General features: G+C 41.5%; 2 protein-coding genes across 7 annotated transcripts; one reads left to right on the forward strand and one right to left on the reverse strand.

The window, feature by feature from the left end:
- Nucleotides 1-12,212: 12,212 nt before the first annotated feature.
- Nucleotides 12,213-14,418, forward strand: LOC109761257 (uncharacterized). The gene is made up of 7 exons (XM_073508691.1): nt 12,213-12,549; nt 12,634-12,712; nt 12,788-12,923; nt 12,992-13,149; nt 13,224-13,518; nt 13,666-13,842; nt 13,916-14,418. The coding sequence occupies exons 4-7, from the start codon at nt 13,016-13,018 to the stop codon at nt 14,306-14,308; spliced, it is 999 nt and encodes a 332-aa protein (XP_073364792.1). The 5' UTR covers nt 12,213-12,549; nt 12,634-12,712; nt 12,788-12,923; nt 12,992-13,015; the 3' UTR covers nt 14,309-14,418.
- Nucleotides 14,419-14,958: 540 nt separating this feature from the next.
- Nucleotides 14,959-21,505, reverse strand: LOC109761261 (uncharacterized). 6 transcript variants are annotated; one of them, XM_073508693.1, is made up of 9 exons: nt 21,249-21,505; nt 20,144-20,372; nt 19,962-20,037; nt 19,555-19,634; nt 18,291-18,363; nt 16,076-16,185; nt 15,886-15,935; nt 15,740-15,768; nt 15,185-15,475 (listed from the first exon to the last, which is right to left on the reverse strand). In XM_073508693.1, coding segments are annotated over exons 2-6 (291 nt in total). In that variant the 5' UTR covers nt 20,146-20,372; nt 21,249-21,505; the 3' UTR covers nt 15,185-15,475; nt 15,740-15,768; nt 15,886-15,935; nt 16,076-16,125. The 6 variants fall into 6 exon arrangements, 5 of the variants coding, with proteins under 5 accessions (XP_073364797.1, XP_073364794.1, XP_073364795.1 ...); XM_073508694.1 differs by having other exon boundaries at nt 15,740-15,811; XM_073508696.1 differs by lacking the exon at nt 15,740-15,768 and having other exon boundaries at nt 14,959-15,475.
- Between the last annotated feature and the right edge of the window lie 525 nt (nt 21,506-22,030).

The following is a 22,030-nucleotide window of genomic DNA, read 5'->3' on the forward strand; positions in this document are numbered from 1 at the left end:
CTGTATGCCGTGTAGGCTCACCGGGAAGCGAGCCCTTTGACTTCCATGGCCGCCTGCCTTGCTTGCATCCTCTTCATTAATGGCGCCCAAGACGCAGTTTAATACGGTTTTTAAAAACACCCATCGCAAACGTTTTAGTTAGAACACCTGTATGCAAACCGACAATTTCCCTAGGAAGCCAAGGGAAAATGTGCCGAGCAGGATTTGTGCAGCTCTTAATCGCAAACGTTTTAGTTAGAACACCCGTATGCAAACCAACAGCTTCCCCAGGAAGCCAAGAGAAAATGTGCCGAGCAGGATTTCTGCAGCTCTTGACCGCAAACGTTTTAGATAGAACACCCGTATGCAAAGTGAGAGCTATGGTCTTCCCCCTTAAGTCAAGGGAAAATTCGCAGCGTAGGATTTGTGCATCCCTTCAACGCAAACGGTTGTTTTGGATGACCCGTGTGCAACCACGTACAAATAATTTTGTAAGATTTGCATCTGTCATATTGGGTATGTTCCATTTGTGAAACTGGAAAGATTGACATTTGTTGATCTAGTAACATTGCCATTTGTCATTCCTTGTAACATTGTGATTTGTCAAAATATGCAGCTTAAACTCACTAGCACTATCTAATTTTTGCAACTGAAATTCAGTAATTAAGCATAGATTTCATTCATAGATTAAGCAGTCGTTCTTAATTTATACAAACAATTCAACTGGACAGCTGAACCGACCAAACGTTTCTCCAATTGTTGCCAACCACGTACTGAAATAGCTAGTTCAACTATATACTAGCTAATTGTAAGTACGTCGTACAGTGCCACCACATCTATAGTCAGATGAACTAAACAAAATAGCCCCTAAATACTACTACTATGGAGGGGCTTTGTGCTACTTCCGACGGCCTCTCTTCTGCCGAGCGTGCTCAGTAAGAGGCATAGGAGGAGGACGAGCCTACCGACGAGCTGGACAACTGCAATACGGCACCTACCGCTGCTGCACGTTCAGCGACGCTTGCCAGCTCGAACGCCCACTACTGCTCCAAACGACCCCTCTCGAAGCGGCCGTACTGCTCGTATATCTCCTGATTCCTCGCCTCTGCGTCGGTGTGTGCTGTAGCCACGACTGCGGTAAGGCACTTTGCGTGCTCGACGAGGCGCTCCTCCTCCACCCGCAGGAACTCGATGTAGCATGCAAGGTTGCTGACGCACGTGCGGGCCTCCACCTCTGCCTCCCTTCTTCGGGCGGCGGTGGCGGAGCGGGTGATGATCCCGACAGTCGACGCCGGGCTGGCGGCAACGACGGCCACCTCCCGTCTTCGGGCCGCGGTGGCGGAGCGGGTGATGGTGGCTGGCAGTGGGGTGGCGGCCACGACGGCCACCTCCCTCCTTCGTGCCGCTGTGGCGGAGCGGGTGGAGGCCGGTAGTGGGGTGGCGGCCACGACGGCCACCTCCCGCCTTCGGGCCATGGCGGCGGAGTGGGCGATGGCCCTGGCTTTCGACGGTGCTGTGGCGGCAATGGCGGCCGGCAACAGCTGCTGACGGGCACCGGCGGCGGAGCGTGTGGTGGGTGTTCCATGCACACCCAACAGGGATGCCACGCGCACTACACTACGCTGGGGACTGCGCTGCCGCCGCGGTGTAGCCTCCCAGCTGGAGCTGTCCTCTGATGACGACGGAGTAGCTGAGTGACGACGACGGACCGGTGCCATTGGCGATTGTGGGAGAAGCAGACGAGATAAGCTACAGGGAGGGAGGGGAAAATGCAATGCGGGACTCGCCGGCCGTGAGGGTTTATATAGCAGGCCAGTAAGCATTGGGATTTTGGGGGATTTCACCGAGTCGGGCGGGAAGCTTGCGCGGGAACCTACGAGGTTGCGTGGGAACGGGCTCACCGACGATTCATTGGCGCCACTTCGAGCTACCGTTTGGTCAAAAGAACGCCCCCGCACGCTGTGCAAGCTTGTGCTGTAAGCCGTCTGCAGCAGCGGGGTGACAAGACGTGCGAGAGGAGGACGAAAGAACACGTACACATACGGTTAATACAAAAAAACGTTTGTGATTTAATTACCTACTATACCCCCGTCCTGGTTTATAAGTAGGATTTAACTAATAAAATATGAATGCATGTCGCCAAAGATTATATCATTGGATTCGTATTTGAACATAGTTTCCAGTTATACAATTTTTGTAACATGCATTAACACTTTTTTGGTTAAATTTAACGTTATATACCAGCAAGTGTTTGCCCACAACACACATGGCTTATTCCATCACAAACATCTCGGATGGATCAACTGTATGCCATGTATCGCACACACAACTCTAATCTAATTCATGCTTGATGTCTCTGACATCGCTCGCACAGTTCGTCTTATTTGCCACGTATCACTATGCTGGCCTCTGCTTGCTGTTAGGCGCCGCGGCGTGCTCTGCTCGTGTCCGTCGGCGCGCTCTGCTCGCATCTGTCGGCGCGCTCGGCTTGTGGATAGCTTTTCCTTGCGTGTTCAACTATTATATGCATATATATGGTTGCCCTCCGTTGAGGCGACCGCGGAGCGCTCTTCTCGCGTCCCTCTGCGCGCGCTCTGCCAGCGGATGGGCGTGCGCACGATCACATCGGGGCCCCATATGCATGCGGTTCCGCCGCGCGTGTTACCACGCGATGCAGTTATGTGCGACACGATGGAGTTGCCGCTGCAAATTAGAATCACCAATAGGGCCTGCCGATATTCCAGGCCGTCCGGCTTCCCCTTTAATTCCCGTGGCCATTATAACCTTAGTCTCTTCAACCTTTCGATCGCGCCCCACAAAACAACAAGCACACCCACGACGACACATAGAGAGGGGATGTCTTGCGGCGCTCCAATGGAGTTCAGCGAGCATAAAGTGGAGACCCACATGAGGAAGACGGATCTCTCGGTGGTGTACACCATTGACCTGGCCGTGGTGGATGACTACATCAACACCGTTGAGCAGTTGCTTGCTCGAGACAAGTACAAGGTGGTCGGCATCGACCTCCAGTACACCATCGGCTGTCCCAACATAGATCAGAAGGTTTCCAACGCCTAGTTGTGCATGGGCCATCATGTCCTCATCTACCACTACTGCATGGCCACAGAGCCTTGCGACCGTTTCACCAGGTTTGTCAACAGCATCGACTACAAGTTCGCCACGGTGGAAACCACCAACGATGTAAAAGCGCTGAGGGTAACGGGCTTGGCCTGCAAGAACCTTGTCGAAATCCGTGAGCACTACAGGGTCTGGGGCAGCACGAAGAAGGACTCCCTGGTTGAACTCGCCTCAGCCATCATCGACCCATACTACGAAGAGATGAAGCAGGATGCCAACAAAACATGTCCCGTATCCTGGCACGGGGCCTGGATGAGGCAACTGGATGAACCTCACCTCAGGTTCACGGCCAAGAGCGTGTACACATGCTACGAGATGCACAGGTGGATTGTTGACATGAGGAAGTGCCTTGTTACAGAGATCGAGGAGGCCGGATCGAGCCACAACCAGAGCAAGCGTCACAAGAAGTAGATGATGATCAGATGATCATTTATCCTAGTTAATCATGCATGTAATATATAGTTTACTTTGGTGTGTGGAAATGTTATGTGTGTAGTAGCCACCTATGTAATTATGCATGTAATAATTTACTTTGGTGTGTGCAAATGCCATGGTTGTAGTAGCCACCTATGTAAGTGGATATTTAATTTGGTTATGCAACCATGTCCTTATAAATGTGTGTGTCTATATATATATATATATATATATATATATATATATATATATATATATATATATATATATAGGGTAGCACTATTCTGATCCTGGGATCAGAATAGTTATTTGGATAGCCGATCCGATATTGCTGAACTCCCGAACCCGGTGGAACGAAGAAGAAAAAACACGACCGCCGGTCCCCCACCTCCCGCACTCCGTCCATCCCCAACTCCCGCACTCCAACTCCTCGGCGCCCCCACCCACCAGGCACCAGCCCCCGGAACCGCCGCCGCCGTCGCCTGTAACCTCGCGCGCGCACCCTGCGGGCCGGGATCCGTCCGCCCAAGCATCCGCCCATGGCCTCCGCCCGCTGCTCCCCGTCGATCTCCGCGCGCTGCCGCCCCACCTTCCCGGCCATCCCCTCCACGCGCTGTCGCCCCACCTCGCCTTCCCCGCGCAACGCCGCTGCCCTCCCTACCTTCCCCGTGCGATTCCGCCGCCCCACCGCGCCCCCAACCGGCGCTACAACCCCGGCGCCGCCCGGCCCCCACCTGCCCCAACTGGCGAGGCCGCCATCGCCTTGCCCCAATCGGCACCGCCGCCGCAGCCCCACCCCAACCTTGCGCATCGCCAACGGCCGCACCACATCGCCGGTGCCGGAGGACAGCACGACGCCTTCACCTCCTCCGTCGACGGAGGCCACCGACCACCGGCTCTCGCAGCGCCTCACTCCCACGGCATGTCTCCACGTGCAGCAACATCAGCATTCCTTTCTCGCGACTGTTTTCTTTTCTGAATTTTTGCTAGTACGGACACCCACAGAGGAAGAGAAGCACCTCTGAATCTGAAGTTTACATGAAACTGAACTTCTACCTCTTTGCTACAGGAGGGGTCATTAGAGTCCTTAATCGCTTCCACTACTTGCTTTTAGCATCTTGTCCATGGAGTCAAGGCGATGTGTGGTGTGCGATCTCCTTTTTGGATGGGGCGCATAAATCTCGCTTTTTGCACCTGTAGCAGAAATCTCGCTTCCCTGCTGCTGTTATGACCATGTATTGTTTCAAAATGAACTTTTGTCTGAAGTTCAGTAGTATCTATTGGTGCAAAAGAGTTGCTTCAGTTTCATGTGCCCTTCAAAAAATGAATGGGAAAAAGGATTTTTCTTCTCCAAAATGCATCACCGCTCTGAAGTGCTAATTCTTCTTGTGTGCTTCTATCGAGGCTTGTGTTTCATGGAGAGAGAGACATAGAAATTGTGGAAATCGTTAATGTGTCCTTTCTGTCTATGTACTTCGGAAGCATTTTGTGTGAGAAAAAAAGGTTAATGGCACATTCTTTTGAGAGATACAGAGTGCTTTGGGATCCAATGTTTTTCTACACAAAATTATGCATTTGTGTCTCGCCAATGTAGCTGGCAACACATACTTTGTACAATAAAAACATTAGTTTCATGTGAGAAGTTCAAATATAAAATAAGGACAAGTTTACGTATAGTAAAATTAGTGCAAATAATAAAAAAATGTAGTGAGCCATGTGTTGTTGATATTTTTTAAACAAAAATTAAAATTAAAATAACAAAGGTGTTTGATGTTGTAACAAAGGTACTTGTGGCATATTATTTGTTATAACTGCGGCTGCTCTACTTGTTTCTGCCCAACATCTCCTTGGTTGCTGTGATGTTGCTTCGTTTTGGTTGTAAAATATGTGCGGTCTAATGTTTGTTATATGTTTGAAAGATAGTGCAAATCTGGGTGGGGGTGTTCCTCACATATGTATGTTCTCGACATAGTTGAAGCTTCATAGGAATTTTTCCTTTTCAAATGTCAGAAGTTCACTTGTGCAAAAAAGGTTCCTTAACCTCATTTACATGAGAGAGTACACATAAATCCCGAGGTTCAAAATTTTAAACTACAATTGTTTGTGTCTGAAAGAACAAGTGCACTCAAGTTCAGAATTGGTAAAAATAGAACAAACATAAACACTAAGGAAACCTTCAAAAAAAGTTTGTTGAAAAAACTCCCCCCCCTTATTTTGAAAGTTAGCGCTAAAAAATCCATGAAGTTCAAATAAGGTTAAATTAAAATAATAGACAACAACTCATATTTACAAAAAGAAGGATGTTCTATTTTTAAAAAATAGAAAAGGAGCCTCAAATTACAAAAGGCGAGCAGTTCAATGTTAATATAACAATAAGATTTTTCTCGTGTCTAAAACTTGAAACCAAGAATACTTTTTATGGATTTAAAGCCTGGAGGTTCAAATTTAAAAATACGAAGAAGTTCAATGTTTATTAGAAACCATAAGAAGATCAATTGAAAAAAGCATCTCAAACAATTTCATATGAAAAGGGATTGTCTCTGTTAAAAAAAGTTCGAAGTTTATTTTTAAAATACGGAATAGGTCGATGTTTATTAAGAAACTAGGATTTTTTTTCCGTTACTAAAAGAAATAACACCAAGTCCAAATTGAAAAAACCAAGAAGTTCAATTTTTAAAAATAGAAAAGTTTAATGTATATGAAAACACAGATATTCCTCGTTAGTAAATAATAATCCAAGAAGTTCAATTTCGAAAAGTGGAGCGGTTTGATATTTTTTACAAATACTCGAATTTTTCCTGTTACTAACAAAAATATTCTCCTCCCCGTAGTTGTTATGCATCTACTACAGAAAAAATACATCGACTGTAGAAGTTCACATATAGCTGGGAAGGAACAACTATAGCTCTCTTTGTGCACATGTTGTGTTTGGAGAGGCATGGTTTTGATTTTGATTTTGGCTTGGATGTACAAGGTGTATGATGAAGGTGAGACAACTAAGTGAAGTTCATTTGGACATGTGAAATTCAGTAAGCCGTATGAAAGGGAATAAGATCGTTTGTTTATTTGGCCCCCATTTGTACATCGGGTTATCTAATTTCTTGTTTTGTATTGTTTCATGAAGTTCAATAGTATGCATTGATGCAAAAATGTGCTTTTAGTATGTTGGTTTAATGTAAAAAAACTATAAAAAACATGAAGCCCCGAACAAGTTAAAAAACTTCGACACAGAGACGTCCAAAACAGCGAGAAGTTCAACTACTACATGAAATGCGTTTCAAATGAGAATAAAAAAATTAGAGCGGTTCGATGTCTATAAAAACTCAAATTTTTTACGTTACTAAAGAGAAGCAGAGAGAAGTTCAAATTGATAAGAGCCAGAAGTTCACGTACTACACGGTGTGAATTTTGTATTTAAAAATAATGAAAAAGAAAATGGTAAAAAATTTGTTGCTAGAAGTTCAAGTGCTCTACCCGAGAAAGTTTAAAAATTCTTGTGAGAGAGGTTGAACGAAAATACATGACATAAGTTCAAGGTGAAAACAGCGGGAAGTTCAACTACTTTTCATAAGAGAATAAAAGAATACAAAACTAAAAGCCTAAAAGGTTTGTTGCACGAAATTCACGTGCTCCACCCTGCACGATTCAAAAATTGTATTTACGAGACGTCCGTCGTTCATTTACATCTTGTTTTGAAAAGCAAAAAACAACGTTGTTTTGCCATTTTAAAAACTGCTCTCAAACGGCAACGAATTTGTAACACATGTCTACATGAAAAACTTGCTGTGATGCATAAGCTTTCCACCGGGTATATTATGTGCCACATTTCGATGAACGGTTTAAAATTTTCATGTATACCATTTAAAACACGTTTTGATGTATTCAAAAAATTCTTACCTGTTGAAAGAAGTTCATAGTGAAAACAACAAGAAGTTCAAGTACTACAAGGAATGCATTTCAGGTGAGAATAAAATTATAGAAAAATAAAAGCTTAAAAGGTTTGTTGAAAGAAGTTCAAGTGCGCTGTCCGGGGAGGTTCAAAAATCCTTGCGAGAGAGGTTCACCTTTTATTTCCATGCTTGATTTTTTCGTATAAAAATCGAATACAATTCTTTAATCAAAATATAAAAAGGTGAAGTTCAAATTGAAATACACACAGAAGTTTGGAGTTTATTAAAATCTAGGATTTACCTGTTCAAAAAATAAAAACACAACGCCATTTTTTGCACTTTTAAAAACAACTCATAAACGGAAAAAAATGGTTGCTAGAAGTTCAAGTGCTCGGTGAGGAAAAGTTCAAAAAATTCTTGTGAGAGAGGTTCACCATGTATTTAGATGTCCAAAATACATAAAAATGTGGTTTTTTGTGTTTTAAAATAATTCTCTCAAACCAGAGAGAAGTTCAATGTGATAACAACCGGAAGTTCACATACTACACGGTGTGTATTTCATATAAGAAAAATACAATAAAGTGAAACAGAGTGAAGTTCAAACAGACATGCCCCAGAAGTTCAACTACTTCACGCAGTGCAAAAAACAGCACGTCAAAAAATAGCATGTCAAAAATAGAGTGAAGTTCAAACAGACATGCCCCAGAAGTTCAACTACTTTATGCAGCGCAAAAAACAGCACGTCAAAAAATAGCACGTAAAAAACAGAGTGAAGTTCAAACAGACATGCCCCAGAAGTTCAACTACTTCACGCAGTGCATTTCCGTTCGCGATGAACGCAGAAATCATGATCTCGCCATTTTCTAATTTACCTCAAAACGACAGGAATATCATTTGTGTAAGTTCAAGTCCTCGGTCGGAGAAAGTTAAAAAAATGATTGTGAGAGACGTTTGTACAAAAGGAATATTATTTGTGTAACATTGACGAATGGATGAGAAAATTACAAACAAAAATACGTCACAGAAGTTCAACGTGAAAACAGCAGGAAGTTCAACTACTATGCTGAATGAATTTTAGATGAAAAACTTTTAAAATCGTCGCGAGTATGGAAAAATGATCAACACGGGAAAGTTGCGTGTTTACAGCAGCTTTCCATCGGTATATCACCTGCTCAATTCCGGTGAATGGATGGAGAGATACTAGCAGTGGATGGAGATCTACGAGCAAAAAACACACATGAAAAACAGAGTGAAGTTCAGGTAGACATGCCGAGAAGTTCAAGTTCTTCACGCGGTGCATTTTCGAAGAATTCGTTTCGCGATAAAGGAAGAACGCATGATCTCGCTGTTTTGAAAATTACTTAAAAACGGCTAGGAATCAGAGAAAACCATCAACATGAAAAAGTTTCGCATTTTCTGTAGTTTTTCAGCGGTATATTATTTTCCCCATTCCAATAAAGTTTGTAGAAATTACGGCAAAAATACATTTTTAGCCATTTTCAAAATCGACTTAAAACAGTAAGGAATTGAGAGAAACAATATATACAAAACAGTTTCGCATTTCCTCATGCTTTCCAATGCTGTATCATTTGTTGCATTCGGACGTACGGTAAAAAAATTATCTTGAAAATACAAACTCGATGGAACTTGTACCGTTTTCTAAGTTACTTTTAAACCGTTCAAAATTAGAAAAAACTTTGAACATGAAAAAGTAGCGCATTTTCACAAGCTTTCCAACGCCATATCATTTGCCTCAATTGGATTAGCCGTTTAGAAATTACATTGAAAATACCAACTCGGCTGTTCGGTTTGCAAAATTTTACGATTTTCCAAATTACTCTTTATCTATAGGGAATTAGAGAAAAATTTCAACATGTCAAAGGAGCGGTTTTATAGCAGCTTTCCAACGCCATATTATTACCTCATTCTGATAAACGGTTTAGAAATGCGATCGAAAATACGATTCACGTTTTTTGTAGGCGCACCAGGCAGACCAGGGTCGTGTCGTGGTGGTCGCGTGTGTTGGACGGACGCTTAGCACCCAGCCACCCACCCCCTCCCTCCCTCCCCCCTCCCCCCAAAAAAAGGACGACGACAAAATAAGTTCGCGCTTCCACATTTCGGATTGAAATATCTGGCGGCCCCAATTCCAGCCCTACAAAATCTCCCTTCTCCACCGTCCTCTTCCGCGCCCAGATTGCTCAAATCCCTAATTCGCCGCCAATCCAAGCAAAGTTCGAATCGCCCCTCGTCTTGTCTCTTTCCCCACCTCTGTGCCGGACGACGACGACGAAGACGACGGTCGCGCTTCACCACCGCACCGGAGCTACCTCATCTATGCCCTCATCCACCGCACCGGGTGGTCCACCGACAACGTCGGCCGCCGCAACCGACGTGTCTCACAGACACCGACTTCTACCGCATCAGGTGTGCTTCACCGACGCCGTCTCCCAGCTCACCGGGGCTACTTCACCAAGCACACCGTCGCACCTCCACCCCCCGAGGCCGCTGGGGCTTCACCAACGGTCTCGTCCACCGCATCGTAGCGCTCTGCTGCCATTCAAGATCTGCATCCGTGCGCGGCCAGCCAGCGCATCACCCTCAACGGCTCTGAAGTGACCCGCACTCTAGCTAGGCGAGCATGCCCAAACACTGGCCCGAACTAGGTATCCACACATCACTCCCTTGTGCACTGTTCCGACGATGTTTGGATATCCTTTAACTGGTCTCGTAGCTTACACGCCTATCCAACTCTGACTCTGACTCTTATTTCTTCTGGAGATATCATCTGAAACAAGCAAATCCATTTTTTAGCGAAGCATGACGGCGCTACGGGATCTGGTACACATCCTGCACACCCGTATAACCTTGTAAGTATCTGTCCTCCGGTACAACAACAAGGTCGATTCCTCTTATTTGATCAACCATTCGCCGTGTCAAAAATGCAGAGGGGGATGCAAGGAGCACAAGGCCTGCACATCCAAGCAAGTGGTAACATGGACTTGTACATGGAACATCCCAAGCGCAAGCAGAGCTGCGGTGAGCCTGTACAACGAGCTAGCGTAAGTCCCTGCATCTATACCTATACTAATTAGCGACTCCCAAGAAATTACCACGTTAATCAATAATTAGGAACCGTTAATCTGGTGGGACCATGTTATTACGGTGCAGATCAACCATATTTTTTTAGATACAGATCAACCATTTTTTTAGTGGTACATCAACCATATAAATCTATTAGAAATCCCAACCGCATGCTATCACGATTGCACGATATATCTACTTCGTATATAGCCCTCAAAATTGTGAAAAAATGCCCTCAAAATCCCTCAAAAAAGTCTATCTTCTCCACGTCTCTTACTCTCCCAGTAAAAAACAATCGTGCGCCATAGTCTCTCCTCCTCCCCACGGTCTCCTCCTCACGTTCTCTCCTCCCCATGGTCTCCTCCTCCCCAGAGTAAGGAAATCAATCATATCTCTCAAATTGGAGCAAGGAAATTAGGAAATTGATCTGGTGCGCTCACGCCATGGAATCTCTCCTCCTCCTCCCATGGAAAAAACAAACAAGTCTCTCTCAAATTGGAGCAACCAAGTTGGGGAATAGATCAGGTTCGTCATTTTTTTCCTGATTTAACATTTGAATCGACCTTATCTTTTCAATTGCATTAGGATTCATGTTTTCTACTGCGTCCTTTGACAGTCCTAGGATTCAATCCTAGGTTTGCTGACGTACGCTCTTTGGGCACTTCGTGGAGATCGCGACGGGGCAGAACCAAGCCCATGTCGCCATCTTATAAATTAACTGCAGCCTGAAACAAACTATCTACACATAAAGGAGGCTCCTGTCGGTCGTGAACATCGTCGCTGGTGAACCTTCTCCTGTTTGGTACGTAAGCTTCGTCGTTGCCCAGTTTTTCAGAGATTGTTTGTTTCATTGGTTAATTCAAAATTTTAGTCTATTTACTTCATATTGCTTATGAACTTCACAATGGGCAAGAGAAAATCTTTCTTCGCAAGTGAAGCCTTGGATTTGCCAGAGACTAAGAAATTACTAAGCAACAAAATTATGCTTGCTTACAATTCAAATTACTTTTTGTTGCTTTCTAGCCCAGTTCTGAGAGAGATTATTTGTTTCGTTGGTTCAATCAAATTGTTAGGCTCTGGACTTCATACTACATGCAAATTGCATGACCACCAATATGTAATCTTCTGGAAATTGTGTTTTTATAGGTCAACTCCTTTTGTTTACCCTCAAAACAATGGCACACGATATGCTCCATGAGATTAGCAATCAGAAGGACTCCTGGAAAGTCAAGGTCAGAATAATTAGGCTATGGGATGCCATTAATCTCAGCAACAATGAACTTATTAGCCTTGACATGATAATACTTGATGAAGAGGTTAGCTTAATGATGAAACTTTATGAATTTCCAACATAAATACACTATTGTGAGTTGTAGTAGTTACTATAATATTGATGCATCTTCTCGCTACACTGTAATGTTTCAGGGTACTATGATACATGGCAAGGTAATGAAGCATATGGTTAACAAGTTCAGACCATTGATCCAAGAAGGTTTAGTCTACATGATAGCAAATTTTAAGGTTATGTCTGCAATGAATTTCCGTCCAGTTGAAAGCGAAAAGGTTCTAAATTTCTTGCACACGACAAAAATTCAAGAGATAAAAGGTCAAAAAAATATCAAAATAGCAGAACAAAGCTTCACGTTTTGTACTGTTGAAGTTCTTTCCACAAGAGACAGCCAAAATATTTACTTATCTGGTATAATATATTTGTTTCAATTATTAACTTCCATGTATTATGCATATTAATACCACTTTATTAGCAGATGTCATTGGCATAGCAAGTTACATAGGACATATTGAAGAAACACAGACAACCCACGGGATTTCAAAGATTCGAGATATTGTGCTTCGAATTGATTGAGTACACTAAAAACAATTAGACAAGTACAATTATCGTGGGTGCTAATAGGTATTTCTCTTGGAATATACAGGGATCAAAAAATTAATATTAGACTATGGGGTAATAAGGTTAGTCAAATTGATGAAGATTCTTTGGGGCGTGTGGTCATAGTAACATCAACTACTGTTAGAAAACTGAAAGGTTTGTATTCGTATTAACAATGGGCAAGTATTTCTAGGCGTGTCTTTTTTATATACATAATCAAATATATCAAAGTGCATGCAGAGTACTCGCTGTCATCTACATGTGCGACAAGATTTTATATCGATTTGGATATCCCTAAAACAAATGTGCTTCAAACGAGGTGAAACAGATTTTCTGCAGTAATATGAAAAACATGTTCTACTACATACATGGATACTTATCTCATGCAAAACAGGTATTGCTTGCAAGATGATATGGTAGAAGAAATAGAGCCGGAAGCCCACTTGCAAGGCACAATTCAAGAACAGATGCTCTATAACAGAAGAACCCTAAAAGAAATAACTGAAATTACATATGAATCTGAAAAATAGGTATTTATAGTTAGTATTATATTCTTTTCTCATAAATTTTATGTGCTAATTTAACCTGTAATGGACAGGAAAAGTTCTATACTACAGAAGCAATGATTAAGTCAATTAATACATCAGATGAGTGGTACTACATAGGATGCCGCAAATGCAACAAAAAGGTACAGAAACAAGGGAACCACTTCTACTATCCGAAATGTCAAAAAGAACCTGAAAAGATATGTCCAAGGTGAATTTCATACTATCTCATTCTTTAGTTAGTAATTTATCCTGCACTAACCACATGTTCCATTTTATTACTAGGTACAAACTGAAACCAAAGATATGTGATCTCAGTGCAACAACAACTTGCACCATGTTTGAGGCAGAAGCAAAAAAATTGATTAAGCAATCTGCAAGTTTTTTGATAGAGAGGGATGATTGTGATATCCATGAACAGACAAAACAAATCCAGAAAATATGTGGGCAGAGATTGATTTTTCAATTCAGATTGAATGACTATAATTTGAAGTACGGTTATCAAGAATACACTGTTCATAGAATCTTTTTCATAGATTCTGAAAAAGATACATCAGTACATCATTCAAATGTTGAGCAGGTATCATCTATTTCTACTACAATGCTCTATATTATTTTGTATCTGCATGCCATATTTTATAATGATGAATGTTGATGGCACTTTACCCAAATTGAAATGTTTTGGTACAAGCCTCTTACTGACACACCCAATGTCTTGAATGGGCAGATGGAGGATGATAAACCCATTCTAACAGACACTAAAAAGACTAGGAGGACTAGGAACACACGTCATGTTGTACATTCTGATGAAGAATCAGAAAATATGAATAGTCAAGAGAAAGATGAACCCATATCTGTTGTTGATAAGAAATCTAAGAAAAAGGGAATTCAAAAAGATAGCCATGTAAGTTTTTTGCTGCATTTGCTTATTCTTTCATAGTTCTACAAGTCACTAATTGTTCCAAATGTTTTGGCAGGAGCAAGCGGACAAGTTATCAGTTATGAAAACTATAAAGCAAGAACCAGAGGATGATGAACCCACTATTAACCGGACTAAAAGGGGTAGGAGAAGTAGCACAACTCATGTTGTACACCTTGACGAAGAACCAAAAACTGAAGGTAGTCAGGAAATAATGAAATCAAAATCTATGGAAGCAGGCCCCAAGAGGAAACGCGCCGTAACTCGCAAATGTGCTGGTATTGATAGCAAACAAGTAAACAATCACCATGAAGAAGAATCAAAACAGGCAGGTACTCAGGAGCACAATGATTCAAGGCCTAGGACAAGGCGTAGTTGTGCCAATAAAGAATTGATGAACAAAGACATTCAGAAGTGTGGTGTATCAAGAACTCAAAAGTCAAATCGTTGATTAGTGGAAATCCAGTTATTTAGCATGTAATAGAACATATAGGATCATCAGATTTGTACTTTATATGAACATCATTGTTTAAGATTGGTTTTAATAAATGTAAATGCGTACCTTCATGTTAGTAAAGTCATTAGCACATGGGATGGTACATCAGTTACAAAAAAACATTGTCATTTATTGTACACACATTAGCGATTTTCACATGTTCATCCGCTACAGAATAGGCCTCTCGACGACATACAAATTTTCACATGTTGAGACACTACAGAAAAAGCATATGACAGCCAAACAATCAACAATGTGCACATCATCATCTGTTCTCGCCAAGAGCCCATTGTGCGTGGAACTAACGACCACTGAAACTGAAGTGCACCACTTAGTAATCTGCATTGCCAATCAATAGGTCATTCCATCTTGCCATCTAGACATATCATGCGTGACCAGCCATGACTCAGATTTTAATTGGAATTAAATAGGTTAAATATTAAAATTCTTTAAAGAAAAACAATTCTGTCGAGATAAGGAGTCGTGTGTGTACCATACAATTCTCTGAAGAAAAACAATGGGTAGACAAGACGTGTAAGAAACAGAGACGTGCATATATTTTAGTATACATGGAAACTGACTTCAAGTAGGAGCCATCTATCTGGTGACACAAAATAATAACGGCTCAGATATTGTATAGGTTTAAAACGTACAGATGACAAACTCCAACCTACAAACTCTAGCCTTAACTACGCTTCTTTACAAATAAGAATTCTATATCGACTCAATTCGTACACATCAAGGCAAGACATCGCCCCTGATCTCATCCTTCATCACATACATGCAATAATTAGTCCTCTCGACAGCAACAAGGAGCAGACAGGGTGTGTGACAGTACTTGCAGGTAATGTTCATTATCTCCTTCCACAAATAATACATGCATGTCTCCTTACAATGATTAATATATGCATTAACTCTCCGATCTCATTACACATGCTTTGTATTAACTTGACAGAGAGGAAGCGCCGATAAACTTGGGATTCAGATCACCAATTACAGAGCGTGCACATCCCGGCAAGACATTGCCCTCCTCTCGCAAGCAGCAAGGAGCAGACAGGTTGCGTGGCAGTACTTGCAGCCAATGTTCATTATCTCCTTCCACAAATAATATATGCATGTCTCCTGCAATGATTAATATATACATCAACTCTCCGATCTCATTACACATGCTATGTATTAACTTGAATTACACAGAGAAAGTGGCGATAAACTTGAGATTCAGATCACCAATTACAGAGCATATACGTCCTCTCATTGGAAGGTGACAACACAAGTATCCTTCTTTCACAATAGAATAATGATTTTAGAAGATTTAAAAGCCTTTGTTGTAAAACAATCCATACGAAAAAGAATCTTATCAGGAAACTATCTGTTCCATACAAATACCTTCAGCATCCTTGCAAACAATGTGGTGCCTGACATGTTTACATTAAATTTATCTTCAGCAATTCTGAATTTCTGGACAAATAAAATCAGCTACGTATAAGATGCCCTCACTTATATCTCAGAATAAAATCAGTTACACTTTTTACCTCATTATTTCAGGATTCACTAGCCGCAGTCAACATGCGTCGAACACGCACTAGAGCAAATCAAAACAATGGAAGGTATTCATTACCACAGTACCAAAAATAATCATATAAATATTAATTTACCTGGATTATTAAAATGATAACAAAATAAAATGCAGGAATATGTGGCATCATCAAGGAATCCAAATACCTGAGCAAGCGGCCTCTAAACTAGCAACACTCGAATCTAATGATAGTCAATCAGACATCATTAGAGCAGCAGCAAAGGAAGCTAGGCAGAAAAGGAAAGAGATCCTCCAGCTGAAAAAGGCAAGCAAACGACTAAGGACAGAAAAGGACAATGACTGTGAAGTATCTAATGTAGCGAAGGATGTCACTCAAGTTTCATATCTGGGAAAACCAAATTGTGTTTGTGAATTTTGCAATGCCATTATGTGGCATGGAGAGAGAAGCACAAGCACAGGTAACATCACAGTTCCAAAATTTGGTCTCTGCTGCAAGGAAGGGAAAGTTAAATTACCACCACTGAAGCAAGCTCCGCTGTATCTCCGACAGCTACTACGTTACAATGAAAGAGGAGAATCATCAAATTTCCGCCAGAACATCAGGTTGTACAACTCGATGTTCGCATTCACTTCAATGGGAGGAAAGGTTGATTATGAAATTAATAAGCAGGCATCTGGACCGTATGTTTTCCGTTTGAATGGCCAGAATTACCATCAGATTGGCACTTTACTTCCTAAGGATGACGTGACGAAACCAAAATTTCCCCAATTGTACATACATGACACAGAAAATGAAGTGCGGAATAGGATTAATGCATCTGCTTCAACGGAGAGTAAGACACAGCCAGATGAAAACATTGTCAAAGGACTACTGGAAATGCTTGATGAGCACAATGTTTTAGTCAAATCATTTCGTATGGCAAGGGACAGATTCCAAAACCGACGTATTAAAGATGTAAGACTAAGATTGATCAACAAAAGGTCGAAAGATGGACGGCAATACAACCTACCATCTGCCTCAGAAGTGCAGCACTAATTATTGGGGAACAAGATGGAGAAAACAATGAATTTGATATAATATTTGAGACCAAAGACAGAATGTTACAGAGGATTTTAGAGTTGCACCCAAGCTATATGTCAATGCAGTACCCCTTGCTTTTTCCATATGGAGAAGATGGTTTCAGACCAGAAATAGAGTATGAAAATAAAAGAGGCAGCAAAGGTAAAAGAAAGTATGTAACAATGCTGGAGTTTTATGCGTATCGCATACAACAACGTCTGAACGAAGCTTCAACATTGCAAATGAGTGGACGTTTGTTCCTGCAGTTCTTAGTTGATGCAGCAACGTGCATTGAACAGTGGAGACTAAATTGGTACAGGACAAACCAAGGTAAGTTGAGGACAGAACTGTACAGAGGACTGCATGATGCAATAGAAAATGGAGATACACGAACCGAACAAGTTGGACAAAGACTCGTACTACCCTCATCATGTAATGACAGTCCAAGAAATAAGCAGCAAAACTACCAAGATGCCATGGCGATATGTCGTTGGGCTGGCTATCCTGATCTCTTCATTACTTTTACGTGCAATCCAAAATGGCTGGAAATACAAGATATGTTGGATCTGATTCCAGGCCAAAAACCTGAAGATCGTCCAGATATCGTTGCCAGAGTATTCATGTTAAAACTGAAGGAACTTATGAATGACATAAAGAACGGAAAGTGTTTTGGACAAACAATTGCAAGTAAGTTTACCTAATAAGTACATATTCACTCTTTCCTAGATGATTGTCCTAATTCATTTCTTCTCAAATTTGTTTACTTTCATAAAGTTGTCTACACTATAGAGTTCCAGAAAAGAGGCCTCCCGCATGCACACATACTGGTGTTTCTACACCCAGATGATAAAGATCCAAGTCCTTCCCAGATCGACAAAATCATATCAGCCGAAATTCCTGATAAGAATAGTGATCCAGAAGGGTACGAAACAGTGCAAAATTACATGATACATGGTCCATGTGGTCAAGCACACCCAAAATCACCATGCATGGTCGATCAAAGTTGTGCCAAACATTTCCCCAAGAAATTTTGCACTGAGACTACCATAGATGAAGATAACTATCCAGTATATAGAAGGCGAGATGATGGCAACACTGTGGACAAGAATGGAGTGAAGCTAGACAATAGATTTGTTGTGCCATACAATAGAAACCTACTGGTCAAGTATCAAGCCCACATAAATGTTGAGTGGTGCAACAGATCAAGGTCTATAAAGTATTTATTCAAATACATCCACAAAGGAGAAGATCGAACAACCGTCTTGATAGAAGCGGAAGACCAACAAAGTGAAACCAGAGCTAGCAAACTAACAAACAGGGACGACGAAATCAAGAGGTACCTTGATGCCCGGTACATATCTGGATGTGAAGCCGTATGGCGCATATTTCAGTTTCCTCTTCAGTACAGAGAGCCTGCGGTTGAAAGGTTACAATTTCACCTAGAAAATGAACATGTTGTGGTGTTCCGGACTCAATGGATTTAGATCAAATTGTATCCCGGCCTAACATAGAAAAGACAATGTTCACAGAATGGATGACAGCCAACCAGTTGCATGAAGAAGCTCGCAGTTTGACGTATGCACAGTTTCCAACCAAATGGACTTGGCATGCACAAGAGAAAGAATGCAGGAAAAGGCGTGGTGGAAAAAAACCATAGGCAGGATTTACTATGCACAACCAACGAGCGGTGAAAAATACTACTTGAGAATGCTGTTAAATACCGTCAAAGGATGCAGATCATATGAAGAAATTCGAACAGTTGATGGGGTTGTACATCCAACATTCAAATCCGCATGTTATTCTCTTGGGCTACTTAATGATGACAAAGAGTGGGATGACTGCATCAAGGAAGTATCCCATTAGGCCTCTGCTCCTCAAATGCGCCAACTTTTCTGCACAATACTTTTATTTTGTGAGGTGACGGATCCCGCAAAGTTGTGGCAAACAAATTGGGAGTTACTATATGAGGATATCCAACGTCGGCAAAGAAGAATATTCAATTTTCAGGCCCTGGACTCAACTCGGCAAAAATAAAGAGCCTGCTCCTGGCAGAGATAGAACAACTATTGACTAAAGGTGGTAAGTCCCTCAAAGATTTTCCAGGAATGCCACTACCAGATAGTTCAGTTCTTCAAGATCTAAATAATAGATTAGTAAATGAGGAACTAAACTATGATAAAGATTCTTTAAGAATAGAACACATGAAGTTACTGCATAAGCTAAATCAGGATCAGAGGATGGCTTTTGACGTTATAATAGAATCAGTCAACGACAGTCTTGGAAAATTGATTTTTGTTGACGGATATGGCGGAACTGGAAAGACGTTTCTGTGGAAAGCAGTCATGACAAAATTAAGATCTGAAGGAAAAATAGTTCTAGCAGTTGCTTCAAGTGGTATAGCAGCACTTCTTTTACAGGGTGGAAGAACAGCTCATTCAAGATTTCACATTCCCCTCAAGATCACTAACGAGTCCACATGCAACATTAAGCAAGGAACATTTCTTGCAGAGCTAATAAAGAAAACGTCACTGATAATATGGGATGAAGCACCTAAGACACACAAGCACTGTTTTGAGGCACTAGATAAGAGTTTGAGAGACATACTTCGATTCACATATGAGGACGCAGAGCATAGACCATTTGGAGGAATGACAGTAGTCTTGGGAGGTGACTTCAGGCAAATCCTACCAGTTATACCACAGGGGAAAAGGGAACATATCATTTCTGCATCAATAAAGAGATCCTACCTATGGAAGAACTTTGAGGAGTACCGACTCAAAGAAAATATGCGTCTGAATTCATCCGAAGGTAGTCCAGAAGAGAAAGCAAAAACAGCTGAATTCGCAAACTTTATACTAAACATAGGCGATGGCACAACGTCAACAATAGATGAAGAGGATTGGGTTAGCATCCTAGAGGACCTTATTTTACATGAAGGGGATGACGCGAAAGCATCTATTGTTAACACCACCTATCCTGACTTACACAGAAAATACACTGATAGAACATACCTTGGGGAAAGAGCGATCTTGTGCCCAAGAAACGAGACTGTTGACCAGATTAATGCCTGCATCATGAGTCAAATCCCTGGAGAAGAGGTGACCTATTTCAGTTCAGATACAACATGCAAGGCAATGTCTACGGTGGAAGATGAAGATATGTTGTACCCAACTGAGTTTCTGAATAGTCTTACATTTTCTGGAATACCAGACCATGAACTGAGGCTGAAAGTAGGATTACCAATAATGCTTATGAGGAACATCAATCAAAGTGCAGGACTTTGCAATGGGACAAGACTAACAATAACACAGCTAGGAAAGCGTTTCATTGAAGGCCAGGTCATAACAGGTCCTAACGTTGGTGACAAAGTTTACATCCCACGAATTATCCTGTCACCAAGTGATTCAAAATGGCCTTTCATTCTGAAAAGGAGACAATACCCAATATCAGTGTGCTTTGCTATGACTACAAACAAAAGCCAGGGGCAATCTCTCAAAAAAGTTGGACTCTACTTAGAAAGGTAAGTGTTCACACATGGACAACTCTATGTTGCAATGTCAAGGGTGACCAGCAGAAATGGATTGAAGATAGTCATCTCAGATGAAGAGCGTCCATCCGACAAGGTTGCAAAAAACATTGTTTACAAGGATATATTATAGATTTTGTTACAAGCATTCTGATATGACTAAATATAATGTGATGCAGACATAGCAGCCTTATTTGGTTTCAAATTGATATATCTGAAATATTTTAACAGAACGAAATTTATTTACTTTTGGGTATCTTATTATATGCGTATATAGTCTATAGTCATTATTTAATTTAGTCTGATTTTAGAATTTCTAGCAAATTCAATGTTTTGATGCATCCATTTAACAAACCCAAATATAGTGTTTGTGAGCTTGGGCCCTTGACTTTTTTTATGGTGTTTCTCTGAAGATTGAACTATATTTAAGCTCTCTCTGACTGTAAGAGGACGGCCACTATACTTTATTTTCAAAATAGTGGAAATACATTCATAAGACAATGTATTCACACAGATACCTGATGGAGGGCTCACAACTGATTTGACAAAAATCAATATCAGTTATGTATGCATCACGTATGTGCTTTTATCAATTACTATAACCTTTCTTTCTTCCCTGGCAATTTAGATCTGATTTAACAAATATTAGAAAATTCCAAGAGTCTAATTGCTTGATAAAATATTAGAAACAGTAATTTGATAACCGTGCTATGCATGCCTGAAATTTATTTCATAGAGAGAGGACATGGTAAGGCAAAGGAAAGATATGCACCTGTTCGTACAAACACAGGGTCAAGGGAAAATGGGGATGGATAAGAGTCGCCGCCGCTTTTGCTGGATGCGGAAACTCCACTCAACAACGCGGGCATCGGAGGAGATTGCAGATTCACCGGGGACGACCTACCACACGGCAAAGGGGAACGGCCGGATGGCTGCCGCTACAGCCGGCGTTGCGATGTGGTTCGCGAGGAACGACTTCCTGAGGTTACTGATGTACGTTGTCAACGAGAGCCACAGGCGCAGCCACTCTCATGGGGCCGATCAGGCGAGCAAACTAGACAGGACGCCAGCGCCGACCGCGGCCGGCGAACCCGCCGACGACCCAAGCAAAAAAATCTATCACTGATAAACATGCGCACAGTAGTGTAAAGAGGAGTAATATGTTACTCCTTCTATAAGAGCGTTTAGATTATTATTTTTGAGCGAAGTTTACAGTATTTACATAGTGATCTAAACGCATTTATATTTCTTTAGAGAGGAAGTACCAATTTAAATGCGGTAGCAAATTAAATTAGGTTTCATATATTAAAAAATTGTGTAATAAAATTATATGAGACCAATTTAAATTAACTTCGTACCAAATATGAGCAAAGAAAATGGGGATAATTATTTACCTTGCTTACAATTTAATCCAAATGAACATCACAATTCCCTTCAAATAAACTACTAGCTCTGTACAGTGATAAAATACAAGATGGGTTTAACAGAAAATACTACCAAAAAATACCAATCTAAATAATACACATGTAATGGCCTCCTAGAAAAGTAACTACA

Source organism: Aegilops tauschii, chromosome 2 (genome assembly GCF_002575655.3).
Source record: "Aegilops tauschii subsp. strangulata cultivar AL8/78 chromosome 2, Aet v6.0, whole genome shotgun sequence".
Lineage (NCBI taxonomy): Eukaryota > Viridiplantae > Streptophyta > Magnoliopsida > Poales > Poaceae > Aegilops > Aegilops tauschii.

Coding starts and splice junctions, on each gene's coding strand:
- LOC109761261 (XM_073508692.1), bottom strand. Junction 19,635..19,961: donor AAGATCGCTCTTTCCCCAAG/GTATGTTCTATC, acceptor TATAACTGGTAG/GATTTGCCTGAAGTCACCTC. Junction 15,476..18,290: donor GATATGTACCGGGCATCAAG/GTACCTCTTGAT, acceptor TAATCATTGCAG/GAGACATGCATATATTATTT.
- LOC109761257 (XM_073508691.1), top strand. CDS start 13,016: ATGATTAAGTCAATTAATACATCAGATGAGTGGTACTACATAGGATGC. Junction 13,150..13,223: donor CCTGAAAAGATATGTCCAAG/GTGAATTTCATA, acceptor TTTTATTACTAG/GTACAAACTGAAACCAAAGA. Junction 13,843..13,915: donor GAATTCAAAAAGATAGCCAT/GTAAGTTTTTTG, acceptor ATGTTTTGGCAG/GAGCAAGCGGACAAGTTATC.